Source organism: Erinaceus europaeus, chromosome 8 (assembly GCF_950295315.1).
Source record: "Erinaceus europaeus chromosome 8, mEriEur2.1, whole genome shotgun sequence".
Classification (NCBI taxonomy): domain Eukaryota; kingdom Metazoa; phylum Chordata; class Mammalia; order Eulipotyphla; family Erinaceidae; genus Erinaceus; species Erinaceus europaeus.
The window spans coordinates 34,655,427-34,673,982 of NC_080169.1; the positions used below are offsets into that span (position 1 = coordinate 34,655,427).

The 18,556-nt window shown below is 36.3% G+C and overlaps 1 protein-coding gene across 1 annotated transcript; it reads left to right on the forward strand.

Annotated features, from left to right (window-relative positions):
• Window positions 1-12,463: 12,463 nt before the first annotated feature.
• PRPS1L1 (phosphoribosyl pyrophosphate synthetase 1 like 1) lies at window positions 12,464-13,610 on the forward strand. Its single transcript, XM_007537779.2, has one exon. The coding sequence runs from the start codon at window positions 12,593-12,595 to the stop codon at window positions 13,547-13,549; it is 957 nt and encodes a 318-aa protein (XP_007537841.1). The 5' UTR covers window positions 12,464-12,592; the 3' UTR covers window positions 13,550-13,610.
• Window positions 13,611-18,556: the final 4,946 nt, after the last annotated feature.

The window sequence follows — 18,556 nt, forward strand, 5'->3', positions numbered from 1 at the left end:
GAAGAAAACAGATTGACACTAATAAGCTGTTTTTTGTTTTCATTATAGTTTTTTTGAAACCAGAACTCATGAATTGAATTGATAAGAAGTAAATTAACATATAAGGATATGAAGCAGAATGTATTTATACAAAAAGTGACTGTTGGTGAAGTAAACTGCTAAAGTCAACAACAATCATAAGTAACACTTAAAAAAACAAATTCTACAAGGTAGTATATACAGTATATAGTTCTTATATGCATTTAGTCTCTTATCATGGACAGGATTATATCATAAATATAGTTTTGAAAGGACCGGGCAGTAGCGCACCTGATTAAACACACATATCACCCTGAGCAAGGACCCAGGTTCAAGCCTCCATCTACAGGGGGACTCTTCTTGAAAGATGAAGCAGGTCTGCAAGTATATCTTTCTCTACCTTTCTGTATCTCCCTTCTCCTTTAAGTTTCTCTCTGTCCTGTCAAATAAAAACAGGAAGGGGAAAAAAAGAAAAGAAACTAAAAGTAAAGAAGAGGAAAGAAAAGAAAAGAAGAGAAAAATACACTAGGAACACTGGATTTGTAGTGCAGGCACCTAGCCCAAGCAAAATCCCTAGTGACAAAATTAAATATATAAATAAATAATAAATACAGCTTTTATTTTGGTATTCCTAACAAAAATGTAAAATTCTGGTTGGAACTGTAAGTATAACCACATAGCATAAGCTTACACTAATTAATCCCGAAATTAGCTGCAACTCAGAATTCCCACTGTGAGTTTTTTTTCTAACAGATTTACAGGATATTGTTTTGTTACTTAATGCAAGGACCTGAAGGTTCATCCATTCTTCATCAGTCACCACTACATAGTCTATCCAAACACCAAGAAGACATCAGCAATAGATTTTCTTTGTCTGCTTCTACCATTCTGCCCTTAAGAAAAGAATATGAGAAAAGTATATAAATATTGTTGACTGAAAACCCCATTGATTTGATCTGGGGCCCATATTCAGCATAGAGCCTATGCAACCTCTATATCCCTGTAGGTCTGAACTTGCATTCTGTGGTCATGAGTAGGAACATTCCGAGTTACACCAATTTCAGGACCCATCTTCCTCATGTGGTAAATAGAGTATGTTATCCAACTCCCCCTTTGGAGGAACATTCTCTGCAATTGTTGATCCACACTGAGGGCAAGGCCCTCCATTACTCTCTTCCCTGATCCAGCTTTCTAGCCCTATGTCCAGCCATAACATCATCTCCCCAGGCAATAACTTTGGTCCACCTGCATATCAGATGTCAGGCTCAGGCAAAAACTAATAAAGTCATGGGCCATTTGGAATATACCTAAAATAGATCTACTTGCTATTTCTAAAACAGAGACCCCAAATATCCATCTGCAATGTTCAAGCCTTTATGTCCATGATTAGTCAACACTTTATATGGCTTTATATGTTAGCTCTTTTTCAGCCAACAGGTTCTAGATGCTGATAGCCAATGAAACTTCCCTGTGTAGATGACCCCACCAATGTGTCCTAGAGCCCCAATTCCCCAGAGCCCTGCCTCACTAGGGAAAGAGAGAGACAGGCTGGGAGTCAACCTGCCAATGCCCACATTCAGCAGGGAAGCAATTACAGAAGCCAGACCTTCCACCTTCTGCACCTCATAATGACCCTGGGTCCATGCTCCCAGAGGGATAAAGAATAGGGAAGCTATCAGGGAAGGGGATGAAATACAGAGCTCTAGTGGTGGGAATTTTGTGGAATTGTACCCCTTTTATCCTATGGCCTTGTCAGTGTTTCCATTTTATAAATAAATAAATAAATATATGTCAGACATTAAGCCAGCCCACCCCTGCTCCATTACTGACACTATGGCCTATTTATATAATCATTGTTTTGCCTGAAAGATCCCCACCCATTGATCTATCTTCTTTCTACCACAAAACATGCCCTGCCTGCAGGGTAACTTTAATCCCACCAGTTAAAACCCTTGCAACAGTTGCTAAGAACGCTTCCATCTTCCCAGCATGCCTTTTTCCTTTCTCCATCCCCTTTTCCTAGCTATTTCTGTTTCCGACTTGCCACTTCTGGTTCTAATACATAAAAGCATTGTCTCTGATCAATAAAGACACATTGCATTCCTGCTCCACCAAGAGTTCCTGGTCTCTCTCCCACATCACTGAGTAAGCACAGCCCAGGTTGACTCCGGTCAAGTTCTCTCCAACCCAGAGAGCATGTGCCCGGAAGAAACACCCTCACCCTAGCCCGGCATCTATATAATTTTTTTTTTAAAAAGAAGGGGAGATGACTCTGAGTTCAGTCTAAATTCTTGATGCATGGGCTAAAGTTGGTTATAGTTATCTTAGATTTGAGTTTTATAGACCTTGTGGGCCAAAGAAGTTAAGACACAGTGTCTGCCAAAAGTGAAGAGTTTCATGGGAGACCATTTACTCATCAGATTAAGACGCAAAAAGCTTTCTAACATCAGAATAATTAGAAACTGGAAGGAAACATGCCTTTACATCTAAGAGTGAGGAATGACTTATTGTTAATCACAGTGGACAGCAGGTGAAAATAGTGTGAGAATGTGAGTAGGGTGGTAAAGGAGTTGGGAACTGGGATCCTTGAAAAGTATTCTTAGGTTGCTCTTGCTTTTTACTTAAATCTAAGGTAGATCATCTGGATGTCTAGGGTAGATCAACAGGATAGTGCAGGGAAATTTTAGCATTGCACATGGGTTTAAGAGGGCATCAGATTAAAAACAACAAGAGTCAGAAGCAAAGTATCTCAAGAAGAAACATTCATTTTAGAATTTCCTCAAACAAAATACCATATGTTATGAGGGTACTTAGTTAAAGCAAATAAAGAAAAAAGAGAAAATGTAGAAAAAGAAGGAAGAAGGGAGACTTCCAGAGGTGGGGCTATAGAGCAGAAGCAGCTGTGTTTCTCTCCTCTCCCCTCCCAGATCAATTAGGAATACCAAAGGAGACAACCTAGGACTGAACAAGACAGGACTAGAATGACTTCAGAAACCCACAAAGTCACTGGTGAGTGCAAACACATTTGGCTCACAGAGAGGAACCTAAGGAGAGATTAAGTGGCTGGTAACAGTACAGCAGTTTACCAGCTGAGACAACACCTCCAGTCTGTTTCACCAACAAAAAGACGGCTGAAAGGAGGAGAGGACTCACCTGAGACTCACTGAATGCAACTGTGAGTCTCCATTTCTATTGCTCTCAGAATCTGGAGCAGTGGAAGGAAGGCCCTGTGCTGACACCAGGGGACAGAGAACTAACCAGGAAACTCAGGAGAAGATCTATACCTCAGTGGCCTAGCTGTGGGGCTGTGAAAGTCTCTTTGCATAACCACTGGATTATCTCTACCCCACCCTGCTTTATCTCTTGGTTGGTAGTAAGGGATTAAGCAAAGAAGACTACTTAAAATTTAAAAGCCCTCAGGCTCCCATAGCCTACAGGGAAGAAAAAGAACTCAGGTATTAAAATACTATTGAAACAAAAGTCAATTTCCACAACTGTGACCCTTTAATTACCTTACTAGACACAAGACAATCCAGGCAAGAGTGATCAGTAATTTGAAAAGTACTGAGAGAGAGACCTCATAACATAATATATAAAATGGTTAAACCAACAAGAAGAAATATTGGAGAATTGAACCAGGAAAAAAATCCAGCTAAAAGCCCCCCAAAGGGTGAAGCACAAAATAATGAGGTCAACATCCAAACACTAGTTAAGGAAATAATCATAGGAGTGAGTAAAGAGTTTGTAAAAGTTGTCATCAGAAATGCAGAAACAACAAATGAGGCCCTGGAATAAAAGACTAATTATCTCAAGATTATTTGAGAGCTGAAAGCTGAAATAGCTGAGCTAAGAACAAAACTAACTGAACAAGCTAAAACAGTATCAAAACAGGGTAACAAAACAGATGAACTCCAGAAAACAGTAGAGGGGTGAGAGAATAGAATCAATGAGGCTGAAGACAGAATTAGCAAGATCGAGGACGAATTAGAGACAACTAAAACAGAAGTAAGAGATCTCAAACAGAGGTTAAGAGATACTGAAAACAACAGAAGAGAAATATGGGATGACTTTAAAGGAAATAATATACGCATTATTGGCATATCAGAGGAAGAAAGAGAGGGAGAGGAAGAAAGCATTCTTCAGGCCATAATAGCTGAAAAATTCTCTAGTCTAGACAACATCAAAGACATAACGTTCAAGAAGCCCAGAGGGTCCCAAACAGAATTAACCCAGACTTAAAGACACCAAGACACATCATATTTAAAATGGGAATAAGGATAAAGAAAGGATCCTGAAGGCTGCAAGAGAAAAAACAAAGAGTCACCTATAGAGGAAAACCCATAAGATTAGCACCAGACTTCTCTATACAAACACTACAGGCCAGAAGAGAATGGCAAGATATCTATCCAATGCTCAATGATAAAGGGTTTCAACAAGGACTACTGTATCCCGCTAGACTGTATTCAGATTAGATGGAGGTATCAAAGCCTTCTCAGACAAGTAACAGTTGAAGGAATCAACTATCACCAAGCCAGCTCTGAAAGAAGTTCTGAAAGGTCTCCTATAAACAGTCAGACCACCATAAATAGGCCATATATCAGAACACTCTAGAACTCTACAAGAATAGCGTTAAAATATCTTCAATCTTTGATATTAATAAATGTCAGTGGCCTGAATTCACCTATTAAAAGACACAGAGTAGGAAGATGGATCAGAAAACACAAACCAACAATATGCAGTCTGCAGTCTACAGGAAACCCACTTAACTCAACAAGACAAACACAGACTCAAAGTGAAAGGATGGAAAACTATCATACAAGCCAATAGCCCACAATAAAGGGGAGTAACAGCTATTCTTATATCTGACATGATAAACTTTAAAATAAATAAAATTGAAAAAGATATGGATGGACACTACTTAATGCTCAGTGGATTACTCAATCAAGAGGACTTAACAATTATTAACATCCATGCCATCTAAATACATCAAACACTGATAATACCGAAAGAGCAACAACAATATATTAACAGCCACACAGTCATAGTAGGGGACTTCAACACCCCACTCTCTCAACTTGACAGATCATCTAGGCAGAAAATCAATAAAGAAATGAGGCAGCTAAATGAGGAGATAGATAAACTAGAACTATTGGACATTTTCAGAATCATTCATCCCCAGAAACTAGAATACACATTTTACTCAAGACCCCATGGGTCATTCTCAAGGATCGATTATATGTTAGGCCACAAAGACAGCATCAGCAAATTCAAGAGCATTGAAATCATCTCAAGCAACTTCTCAGACCAAAGTGGAATGAAATTAACACTTAACAATCAACAAAATATTAACAATAGTCCCAAAATGAGGAAGCTCAACAGTACACTACTTAACAACTACTGGGTCAAAGAGGAAATAAAGGAAGAAATCAGAATGTTTCCAGAGTTCAATGAAAATAAAGACACAAGCTATCAAAAATTTGGAATGCAGCTAAGGAAGTACTGAGAGGGAACTTCATAGCCATACAAGAAACAAGAAAAACCACAAATAAACAGCCTGATTACACATCTTAAAGACCTAGAAGAAGAAGAACAAAGGAACCCTAAAGCAAACAGAAGGACAAAAATCACTAAAGTTAGGGCAGAAATAAATAACATTGAAAATAAGAAAACCATATGAAAGATCAACGAAAGTAAATGTTGGTTCTTCCAAAGAGTGAACAAAATTGACAAACCTTCAGCCAGACTCACAAAACAAAAAAAGGAGAAGACCCAAATAAATTGGATCGTAAATGAAAGAGGAGATATCACAACAGACACTGCAGAAATTCAGCATATCATGTGAGGCTTCTATGAACAACTATATGCCACCAAGCTAAAGAACCTGGAAGAAATGGACAATTTCCTATATACCTACCAACTTCCAAAACTAAGTAAAGAGGAAGTAGATAACATGACTAGGCCTATCACAGCTAATGAAATTGAAACAGTTATCAAAAATCTTCCCCCCAAAAAATAAAAGTCCTGGACCAGATGGTTTTACAAATGAATTCTACAAAACCTTCAAAGAAGAACTAATACCTCTACTTTTTAAAGTCTTCCAGAAGACTGAAGACACTGGGATAATCCCTTCCAGCTTCTATGAAGCCAACATCACTTTGATACCAAAAGCAGACAGGCATACAACCAAAAAAGAAAACTACAGACCAATATCTCTGATGAACATAGATGCTAAAATATTGAACAAAATTCTAGCCAACCAGATACAGCAGCCCATTAAAAAGATTGTTCATCAAGACCAAGTGGGGTTTATCCCAGGCATGCAAGGTTGGTTTAATATATGTAAATCAATCAGCGTGATCCACCACATCAACAAAAGCAAGACCAAAAACCACATGGTCATATCAATAGACACAGAGAAAGCCTTTGATAAAATACAACAGAAGGAAGTTTTGTGAGTAGTAGAAAAAGGCTGCAGGTGTCTCTCTGTCTCTCTCCCTCTCTATTAATCCCTTTCTTCTTAATTTCTGGCTGTCTCTATCCAGTAAATAAGTAAACATAATAAAAAAATTTTAAAAAACCAAACAGTGTGGGGATAGGTGGTGGCGCACTTGTTAAGGGCTCACATTGAAGTGTGCCAGAACCCCTGGTCCCCACCTGCAGGGGAAAGATTCACAAGTGGTGAAGCAGGACTACAGGTGTTTCTTTGTCTCTCTCCCTGTCTATCTCCCTCTCCCTTATAAATTCCTTTCTAGACAGAAATAATAAATAAATAAATAATTTTTAAAAATAGAAATAAACAAAACTGTAAGATAATAGGGGTATAATTCAACATGATTTCCACTACCATCCAGTTCTGTGTCCCCATCTCCTCCACTGGAATTTGTAGTTTTGGGAAAGTTACTATTTGCCCTTTTATAGGCTTCTTTAGGACTATACCCTTACTGTGAACTAGCAATGGTAGGGACCACCCCACTCTCTGAAGGGAACTTAAAAAAACAGACAAAAAAATTGGAAATCCTGAATATAATTAATAACTTATTTTTTTTCCTGAAATCATGCTTCAGCTCTTGTTTATGAAAGTGCCAGGGACTGGACCTGTGATTTGGGAACTTCTTACATGTAAGTCTTTTATTTTTTAATTTATTTTATTTATTTTATTTATTTATTCCCTTTTGTTGCCCTTGTTGTTTTATTGTTGTAGTTATTATTGTTGTTGTCGTTGTTGGATAGGACAGAGAGAAACGGAGAGAGGAGGGGAAGACAGAGAGGGGGAGAGAAAGATAGACACCTGCAGACCTGCTTCACCGCCTGTGAAGCGACTCCCCTGCAGGTGGGGAGCCGGGGTTCGAACCGGGGTCCTTATGCCGGTCCTTATGCTTTGCGCCACCTGCGCTTAACCCGCTGTGCTACAGCCCGACTCCCTACATGTAAGTCTTATGCAGAATCATTATACTGTTGCCTTGGCCCAATTAATTGTAGCCTAAGGTAACTAAAGATCATGAATAAGTTGTCAAAAATCTTCTGACCTAGCTCCACCTACATCAGAGGTAACTGTTTCATAAGGTGGAAAAACAATAAATTTTCTTCAGCTTACACAAAGCCAGAATAATCTTGTTCACTTAACATAATAAATACAAGACAATTATAGGTCAAACTCCCTCATAAAGATATTTGAAAAAAGTTAAATAAAACATTAACTATCTGGATCAATAAATACATGTAAAGAATAATATATCATGATTAAATTAGGTTTATCTCCACAACAGAAAGTCCAGAAATAAAACCATATAAATATAGAAATCTAATATACTTCAAAGGAGCTAAAACCATTCACTGGGGGGGCAGGGGGAAACCTCTTAGACAAATTGCCAAGAAAATGAGACAGCCATGACATTGAGGGGTTCGAGACATCAGTGGAGGAATTAACTGTAAATGAGGTGGAAAGAGCAAGTGAGTTAGAGCTGGAAATAGAAGATGAAGATATGATTGAACTGCTGCAATCTCATGATAAAAGTATGATGAGATTTTGTCATTTGAAACAATGCGAATGAAACTGGAGGTGACTATGCCATATGAAAAAAGAGGTGAGGGATGGTTACTGGATGAGTAGTTTCACTCATATGTGGAGTATAACTGACTAAAATAAATGAACTTGCAAAAACAATCATAATCAAACTGTCTCTTGGACATGGTGAGGAATATGGTGGCTATCAAGGGGCACAAAACTTTGGTGGAAGGTGTAGGTGTGAAGATAAACCCATAAAATCTCAAAACTTTGTAAAATACTATTGAATCGCTAATAAAAATTAAAAGGAAAAATTAAACAGACTATGTTTATGTCATGATTTAAGTCTTGTTTTACATGAGAAAAAGAAATCATTATAGTTAACTATATTAAAAGTTAGACGGAAAAACATTATAACCAGAAAAGTTGTACAAAAGGCACTTGACAAAACTCAAGTTGCTTTCTTGATTAAAAAAGGAAACTTGTGAAAACCACTTATAGAAAGCACCTCTTTAGTATTTGCTGGTAAGATACAGCACATAATCGCATGCAAAATGGTAAAAAGTTTTCCCTTTTAAACCTAGGAAAAGAATTTTCATTCTCAAGCTAACCTGTCATTGCTTCACTTGTAATTACAATAAAATTTATTATAATGTGATGTATGTTCTGATAAAACATAACACACATCATATTAGAAGTATTTTTTTTTCTTTTGAGTTGAAGACTAAGACAGAAATGCCCACTGTCATCACTTCCAATCAAACTGTCATTGGAGGACCTAACCAGAAGCATAAGGCTAGGGGGAGAGGAGTGTAAGTAATCCCAGCATATGTAATCTCATTGTTCCAAGATTACTGTTTCATTTGAAGAGTTTTAAATTCATGAAAAACATTTAAATGCTTTTCAAAAATACCCTCATGAATCTAACATAATATTCTGAATTAGTCACATCTCTAAATCACATTTTTCTTTTTTTTCTATTTCTCAGCTTTGTTTACCTAATCACTATCTTCACATCTATTGTATAAAATGACAGATTTCCAACTAAAATCTCAGTAAACACACACTCTAGTCAACTTCAATTGTAAACAGTCATAAAATAAACTTTAAAGCTTTTCTGCCAACATTAAGCTCTGTGGGAAACGGTTTTCTCCTTAGCATTGTGGATGATTATTATGAACAAAATAAATGAGGTAAGGTAGGTAATGTTACAATAATGATCTGGAACTGTGAGTCAAATGGATAAGATTAAAGACACAAAGAAACTCTTCCTAATAAACAAGCAGATAACTGCTGGAAAGAAAAATATGTTCCTTGCTTGAAATTAACTGCCAAACATTCTCAACCTACACAAAGCTGTCATAAAGGACATCTAAATCTGTCCTTGTTTGTAACATGTGTTGTGACAAGATTTGACAGTTTATCAAAGAACTATAACTGCCACCTAAACATCTAGCATTTTGTCAACTGCAACTGTGTTTAGTGAAAGCATTTATTTTACTTAAAATACAACAACCATTCTCCACTTTTTGAAGAACTGACTGAGCTCCTTTTTTCCTTAACTGATCAAATTGCATTGGGACTCTGAGTTTTATGCTGGAATTGTGAAGAGTTTAAAAAAAATTAGTAGAGCAAGAAACTATTAGCAAGGCTATTTATTATATTCTGGATGTTGACTCAAAAGACCTTGAAAATCTAACAATTTTCACAGATCTGTAGAGATGACATAGAAATAAGTTCGCTCTGGAGAAGGAGAGAGATAAGGCCTTTTCTCTATATCACAATTTCTATTTCCAGAGTAATTTATTAGGAAACACTATCTTAAATAGAATGTGCTGTTCAATAGATTTCATTCCTACCTGTATTTCTTTTTATCTGAAATAGTCAATGACAAGATAGATGCCTTTCTCAGTCTTAAAGATCAAAGTAAACAGAAGCTGAATTTCCTTTAGAATGGAGTCATGTAACAGAAATGTCAGCAATGAAAAACTGACATTGTCTTCTTGAGACTAATTTCTTAAAATATTTTTTTCAAAAGAAAAAGACTTTTTCCAGTCTCAGATCCTGGGTCCTTCCTTTGTTGCAATTGTCTGGTAAAGAGCAAAAAATGTACCTTAAAGTCCTGCACAATTTTAAACTTTATTTCATTCTCGTAAACTACCTCAAAAAGAAGATCTAGAAATGATAAAATGAGAAAGGCTCTATATGGAAATTTAGGATCCCACTGTTTAGCCCACACTTTTGCCTCTAATTAGCTGTTAGAAGCCATGCCTTGATGTTCACTTATCTGGTCTCAGTTCCCTCCCTGTCTGAATGAGGGTGTTAGAATGGGTGGTCTCTAGGCCATTTCCATCTTTGACATTTTATAATTCTAGACAAATCCCTGGAACTGTGAGGTGTTGCAACAACCAGAACTTGTTGCAAAAATAGAAGCAAGACAAAAATTTCTCCTACTTAACACCTCAAGAAAAATGCAGCTGATTATGGGTTTTTAATGTATACATTAGCATTCAGTCCTATTTAGGTAATATTAAGTCTACTTAAATATCTGTTTTGTTTTTCTTTAAAAACTGGAAAATGTGTGGCAAATTGAGAAAACTAAAAGAAAAATCATTTTAATTAAAACTGCGAACACGTTTTAGTGTTTTTAAACTAAGTCATAGAATTTTCTTTAGAATTCAGTGTATATAGTCTGGTTGGAGATGGGAATTAACACTGTATAAGTGGGTTTATAAGTGGGTTTATTGATATTCTGATAGGCAGCAAAATGAATGAAGTTTGTAGACAAAAGTGAGTTAGCAAGCACTATCATCCATCAGTAATCTGAATTGATGAGAAAAGCATGTTGATTTCAGGGAGAAAGAAGATAGGATCAGCACTTGGACATTTGGACATGTACTTTTTTGACACGTAGCTCATATGATTTTATAATGACAGTAAAGTCAATATATAAGACACTTTCTAATAGCAAAGTAATGTGTTTTACAGACAGTGCAAAGTCTCATCTATTTCTTTTGCTTACTCCCATAGCTTACCCCAATCCTGAGCTTATCCCTATCTATGAACCTAATCAAAACAGAGTACAAATATATATTCAAGAAATGATTTAAATATTGCAAATATATGAAAAAAATGGTTACTTCACTTTAGACTAAATCAATTCGGTGAAGAACAAATGTCAGATACAAATGTCAGCTAGTAAGGGAAAAAAATACCCTTCTGATCTATAATTTATGTTTCTTTTTCTTATGATACAATCTATTGCAATTCCTAGTATCTACGGTCCTTTCTATTTTTGCCCCATTTCTTCAATTCTCAACACACTCTGGAAGCTATGTAGCTAAATCTTCACTACTGCCAACAAACACTTAATCATCAGTATTTTTTTCCTTTAATTATAAAAGTAATAGAAATTTAAATGCTATATTAATAGATGGCAATATAATGTGACAGCCCTCCTTTATCTCTACTCCTACCAACCCACTCCCTTCTCCAAAGAACATTTATAATTAATAAAAGGAATTTCCATAATGATTGGATGCTTATATTGTTGCACAATTTTAAATATATAAATAGCAAACAATGCATACTTTTTACAGGGGTTTAATGTTTAAAATTATCCTAGAGAAATTTTCATATGATTATACACATATCAGTCTATTTAGTGGAAGCCTATGTATGAAAAATACATTATTTGATAATTTATCTATTAATTAACTTTTGCTTATACTTTTGGTAGTTTCCAAAATGCATTTTTATGAGAATTTATAAATTCTAAAACAATTAGTTTTTCATTTCTCATACTATACTCTGTAAGTGATACAATGCCTGACACACAGACTGTCTCAAGAATTATTAACTGAGTGAATTAATAAATGCAGCAACAAATGCTTTTATCAGTATATTCTGGGATGCTTTTGAAAATTTCTGTTGCATAGATCACTAGGAAACAAATGCTTTTATCAGTATATTATGGGATGCTTTTGAAAATTTCTGTTGCATAGACCACTAGGAGTAGACAAACTCTGCCAAAGATCATGTCTAAATTTTCCCTTTCAAAATCTATTAATTTATATATACTACTGGAAGTGATTGATTTTGGTCTACCAGATATGAAGCATTTTTCATAGTATATATAATTTCAAATTAGTTGTTCCTGTAAATCACCTAGTTATACAATTTTCAAAGTAAAATTATTTTATTCAGTTGGGAAAACCCTGAAATATATTTTAGACAGCTTCTCTAACTTGTAAACTTCTCTTTAAACAGGTGTCTTTTGCCTTGTAGAAGTTTTATATCTACATGTATACAAAGCTGTCTAAAGAGCCCTTGGAAACCAACACAAGTACTAATGGGAGGTGTGGGGAGAGGCCCTCCATCTGAAGACCTTAGTTTGAAAGTTCAAGCCGGTCGTTGTTTGTTGGTTAAGACTCCGGACAATATAGAGCAGCACGTGCAGCAAAGAACTGCCAAGTAACAACCAGAAACGGTTAAGACTCTGTGGTTTGACTTATGCTCCGATATTAGCAGAGGGGGTTGATCACTCTACAGAATACTTAGATAAACAACATGCCAAATATCAAAATATTTAGTGGCAGCTCCCACCAGGACTTATCCCAGAAAATTGCTGACCGTCTGGGGCTTGAACTAAGCAAGGTGGTGACTAAGAAATTCAGTAACCAGGAGACCAGTGTGGAAATTGGCGAAAGTGTACGTGGAAAAGATATCTACATCCTGCAGAGTGGCTGTGGTGAAATCAACGACAACCTAATGGAGCTTCTGATCATGATTAATGCTTGCAAGACTGCTTCTGCCAGCCGTGTTACTGCTGTCATCCCCTGCTTTCCGTATGCCCGGCAGGATAAGAAGGACAATAGCCGGGCACCAATCTCCGCCAAGCTGGTTGCTAATATGCTCTCTATAGCAGGTGCAGATCATATTATCACCATAGATTTACATGCTTCTCAAATCCAGGGCTTTTTTGATATCCCTGTAGACAATCTGTACGTAGAACCAGCTGTCCTGAAATGGATAAGCGAGAATATTTCTGAGTGGAAGAACAGCATTATTGTTTCCCCGGATGCTGGGGGAGCGAAGAGAGTGACCTCCATTGCAGACCGGTTGAATGTGGATTTTGCCTTGATTCACAAAGATCGCAAAAAGCCTGGTGAAGTAGATGGCATGGTTCTCCTGGGAGATGTGAAGGGTCGTGTGGCTATCCTTGTGGATGACATGGCTGATACTTGTGGCACAATCCGCCATGCTGCTGAAAAACTTCTCTCCGCCGGAGCCACCAGAGTTTATGCAATCTTGACGCATGGAGTCTTTTCTGGACCAGCCATTACTCACATCAACAGTGAATGTTTTGAAGCAGTAGTTGTCACCAATACCATACCTCAGGAAGATAAGCTAAAGCAATGCTCCAAATTACAGGTGATTGACATCTCCATGATTCTTGCAGAAGCCATCAGGAGAACTCATAATGGCGAATCTGTTTCCTACATATTCAGCCATGTCCCGTTATAATGGGATGAATTCAGGATCATTCTATTTTTTAAATTAAATTAAATTACACTGTATTAAAATATATCTTGCCCATTGTTTTCTCTTAGTATCAGCTGAAAAATGTAACAGAAGATCTAGTTTGCGCCAATGTAACTTTCTGCATCTCACATCAAAAGTGTTATATAGAAAAACAGATTAGAAATGGTTGCTGAGGTTTTAATATATGGGTTGTTCTCATTCTGCCTTCTTTGGTAACTATAATTCAGTTGCTGATTTAAGGTATTTGAGGGTGTTGTGCAACAGTAAGTGAAAGTGACTAGGGAAGTTTAGAATACTTGTCAATGTTCTCAATTTTGCTTTATTCAGTCAGAATAACTAGCACTGAAGCCAACCCTTTCTACCACTATCTCATCATGCCTATTCATTCTTTCCCTTCTATTTCACCCCCCCCACCTTCACACTCATTTGACCAAATTTTCCAAAAATTTATGCTAGTTGCATAAAGATCCCTTAGCAACTTCAAACCTAGTTTTCCTAGTGTCTGAGTCCCCATTAAGGCAGGAGCAGTAGCTTTCATCTTGAGATGGGATCATGAATTTATGTAAGACATGTATAACAAAATAGCTTTACAATCATCTTGACAATATTCTTAGGGGTAGCATTAAGCCTACATAATCTGATAATGAAATTTATTAAGCAATTACAAAAATAATGCCCTGGGAAGCTACATAATAATAGAGTGCTGGATTTACAAAAGTGAAGTTTCAAGTTTGATCCTGCACAATACATATGCTAGAGTAATGCTCTGGCCTCTATTTTTCTAATTTGTGAAGTAAATAAAATAGTTCTGCAATATGTTTACTTAATTATAAAAACATTCTCAGTAAGGTTATGCAATTTTTTTCTATCTTTTTAAATTAGTGATTTAATAATAGTTTCCAAGAATATAAATCTATAAGGGCACAGTTCCATACCAATTAGGTAGGTTTCTAAGTAAACGAAATAGGACAAGAAAAATTAGTCACAGTGGTGAATTGAAAGAAGCAAGTCTGTCTTGTATTCATATATGTCATGATTGTTAACAAATGGTCCTAACAATCTTAAAAAAAAAAGTTATTTCTAAGAGAAATCACTGTAACAACTGAATGAAAGCCTAGTAGATTATGAAATAATTGCCTTGTTATATGTGCTTTGTAAATATTTTCTAAAATTTATATTTAGAAAATATAATTGAAAACTCTCCATAAACCAAAGCAATGAAATCTACAAAATAACCAGAGCTAAGCCCAAAGCTATGTAGATATATGAAAAATTACTGAAAGATATACAACATTCCTAAATAATTTGTGATCCTGGAGAGAAAGAACAATTATTACAAGCATAAAAGAATTTCCTCAAATAGTCTACAAGTATTATTATTATATTGTCTAGTGTGGCTAGTAGAAGCCAAATAAAAATTCAAGCAAGTTTTTTTAAAATAAATCTTTTCATTGTTATTAGTAGTTTGATACTGACTTATAAAATTATAAGATAATGAGCATATAATTTCATATTTCACTACCAGAGTTCTGTGTCCTCATCTCCTCCACTGGATACTGCAGTAGTTCTCCCCTGGCCACAGATTTGGGTTCACTTTATAACTATATATCTAAATAAGATTTGCCCATTTTTTCTATGTTCCTGCATTCACTTCCTTTCTAAGTCACATCTATACATACTACTACTTTCAAGTGTCCTTCCTTTTCCTCCCTCTTTCTGATAAGGAGGACAGTGCCTGGCTTTCTCTGGTATTTTCCAGATTAACTTCCTTTTCCATGATGGTACAAATATAAGATTCCTAGTGGAATTGGGATTCAGAGTTCTTCGGATATCTATCCCTATCCTTTGTCCCTCTGAGAATATAAACCAAAGTTCTTTGTGAGGTGCAGAAGCTGGGAGTTCTATCTTCTTTAATTGTGTCTTCAATGGACGTGGCATTGGTTGGTCAATCCATACCCCCAGCCTTTTTCTATCTTTCCCTAGGGGGTAGGGTTCTGGAGAGGTGAGGTTCCAGGGCACATTGGTCAGGTCATCTTCCCAGAGAGTTGACTATCTCAAAATTTATCTGGAAAAATAAGTTAGCAAAAATAATCAGGATCTATAAAAAATGTTTTGTGCCAGATTGTGTTAAGGAATTATGAAACTATAGTAATTAAAATTTTGTACTGATGCAGAAATGGACATATAATTTAATATTGCAGAATTTAGATTCCTGAAATAGACCAATGTGTACTTAAGGGAATAGTACATTCCTTATTTATTAGAGTGATCCTGTTACTGGGAAAATAGCATAACTGAATCAATTCTATAAAAGAATTACTATTACAGTGTCCCTATGGAGATGCTTTCCTAATTCCTTGCCTTGCAAACACTCCTATAATCTTTTCAGATTACCTGAGATAGAGATGATCTCTTGTTATATTTTTCTAAGAATATTTACACAGTTCTTGATCAACCTAGGTTATAGTTATGTTTATGAGTTTATAATGGAATGTTTAATATTACTTGTCATTCAAATATCTAGACTTTCTTTTTTCATTTTTAATTTGTGATTAATATTAGGTTACACAATTGTAAGATTATATCCTATAGTTCCACAGGACACCTATCACCAAGGTTCTGTGTCCCCACCCTCCCAACCCCAAAAGATAACCATCATAGTTCTTACAAGTCGTAGAAACAGTTTGTTTGCTATTTTTTCAATATCAGATCTCTAGATGATACTCACCATCCAGTAGTTATCTTTCATCTCAGAAACCATCCAGTAGTTAACTTTCATCTCTGAATTTATGTTGTTAAGTATAATCACCTCCATTTCCATCCATTTTGTCCCAAAGGACACCATACAATCTTTTTTGATTGCAGAGTAGTATTCCATGGAATATTTGTCCCATAACTTATTTATCTGGTCATCTGTTGATGGGCATTTAGGCTGCTTCCACTCTAGCTACTGTGAATAATGCAGCTAGGAACACAGGGGTGCTTGTGTGAAGAATGCTTAGACTAAGACAGGGGGAAGCTTTTAACAATGCATGAAAAATCATTCATACTAGTTTTACAAATATAAAAGAGGAGGAGGGGGTGGAAGAGGAGGAGGAGAAAAAGAACTTGTTATGAGACATATACTTAACAGTTAAAAAAGAGTACATTGGTTTTTAATAAAATATTTTTTCCTTTATTTTTCTTGCCTCCAGGGTTATTCCTGGGGCTCTGTGCCAGCACACTTATCCTGGTGTCTATTTTTTAAATTTTATTTGATAGGACAGAGAAAAATTGAGAAAAGAGGAAGAGAGAGAAGGAGAGAGAAAGAACCTGCAGACCTGCTTCACTGTTTATGTAGCATCCCCCTTGCAGGTGGGCAGCAGAGGCTAGAACCTGGATGCTTTCACAGGTCCTTATGCCTAGTACTATGTGTGCTTGACCTGGTGCATCACTGCTCAGTTTCCCCAATCAAATATTTATTACTTAGGCCTAGACAACCCCCCATCTCCTCCCTCATACTTCATTTCCCTCACTCTATCTACTCAAGTAACTACACAAAAGAAAGTAAGATATCTCTCCTAATCTTTTCTGATAGCTATAGCGTTATTGTACTCCTTGATAATCTTTAGAAGAAACACTGAACACATTTGACCAAGAGATAACTGGCAAAATATATATCAACTAAAAGACAATTATTGTCCCTATGACAACCTAAGAATCACCAGGTGGTGGCGCACCTGGTTGAGCTCACATGTTACAGTGTGCAAGGACCCATGTTCAAGCCCCCAGTTCCCACCTGCAGAGGGAAAGCTTCACAAGTGGTGAAGCAGGGCTGCAGGTGTCTCTCTGTCTCCGAATCTCCCCCTTCCTCTTAATTTTTGGCTGTTTCTATCCAAAAAATAAATGATTAAAAAATTTTAAAAAATCAAACAAGTAAATGCAGTAAACTCAAGATTAACTTAGACCGTTTTAAAATAGTAAGTGTATTTCCACCCCACCTTGAGGTCAGACCCCATAAACCTTGTTTGGACACTCAACATTTTCACAGCTGAAAGAAAAATCTCAGCTCGTCAAATAATGATGGATAGGTTAGACCTACTGGAAATCTTTATAGCTCTTTATCCCAGGAAAGTAGAAAACATATTTAACTCAAATCTATGTTGAATGCCCTCATGCACAGACCTTATAACAAGCCACAAAGACAGAATCAATAAATTTTAAAATGTTGAAATCATTTCAAGCATCCTCTCTGACCGCAGCAGAATTAAAACAACATTCAACACTAAGCAGAAAGCTAGAGAAAGTCTCAAAGTATGGAGACTATGGGGACTCAACAGTACCCTACTTAATAACTACTGGGTCAAAGAAGAAATTAAAATGTTCCTGCAAATAAACAAAAATGAAAATAGGGCTATTGGAATATTTGGGACACCACTAAAACAGCACAAAGACGAGGAACATAACCATACAGGCGCACACTAGGAAACAAGAAATGACTGAGAAAAAGTACACCAACTGTTTTAAGGAATTTGAAAAAAGTAGAGTAAAAGAAACCCAAATCCAGTAGGAGAAGTGAAATAATGAACACTAAAGCAGAAATAAAAGGCATCTAAAACAAAGGAACAAACAAACACAACAAGATTAATGATTCTAGAAACTGATTCTTTGAAAGGGTAAACAAAATTGACAAACCTTAAACAAGGCTGAAAAAAAAAATTAAGGAAACAAGCCATATAAATTGAATAACAAATGAAATGGTAAAGACAGAAATCCAGAGTATCCTATGAGGTTTTTATAAACAAATATGCCACAAATTAAAGACCCTGAAGAAATGGAAGTGTTCCTTGAAGCTGCAACCAAGACTGAGCCAGGGTGACCTAAAAACATAAATAGAGTAATTAGAACCAAAAAGCTGAAAAAGTCATCAAAAGCTTTCCCAAAAACAAAAGTCTAAGCCCAGATGGCTACACTAATGAATTCTACAAAACATCCAAGGAAGAGCTAATA

Coding starts and splice junctions, on each gene's coding strand:
- PRPS1L1 (XM_007537779.2), top strand. CDS start 12,593: ATGCCAAATATCAAAATATTTAGTGGCAGCTCCCACCAGGACTTATCC.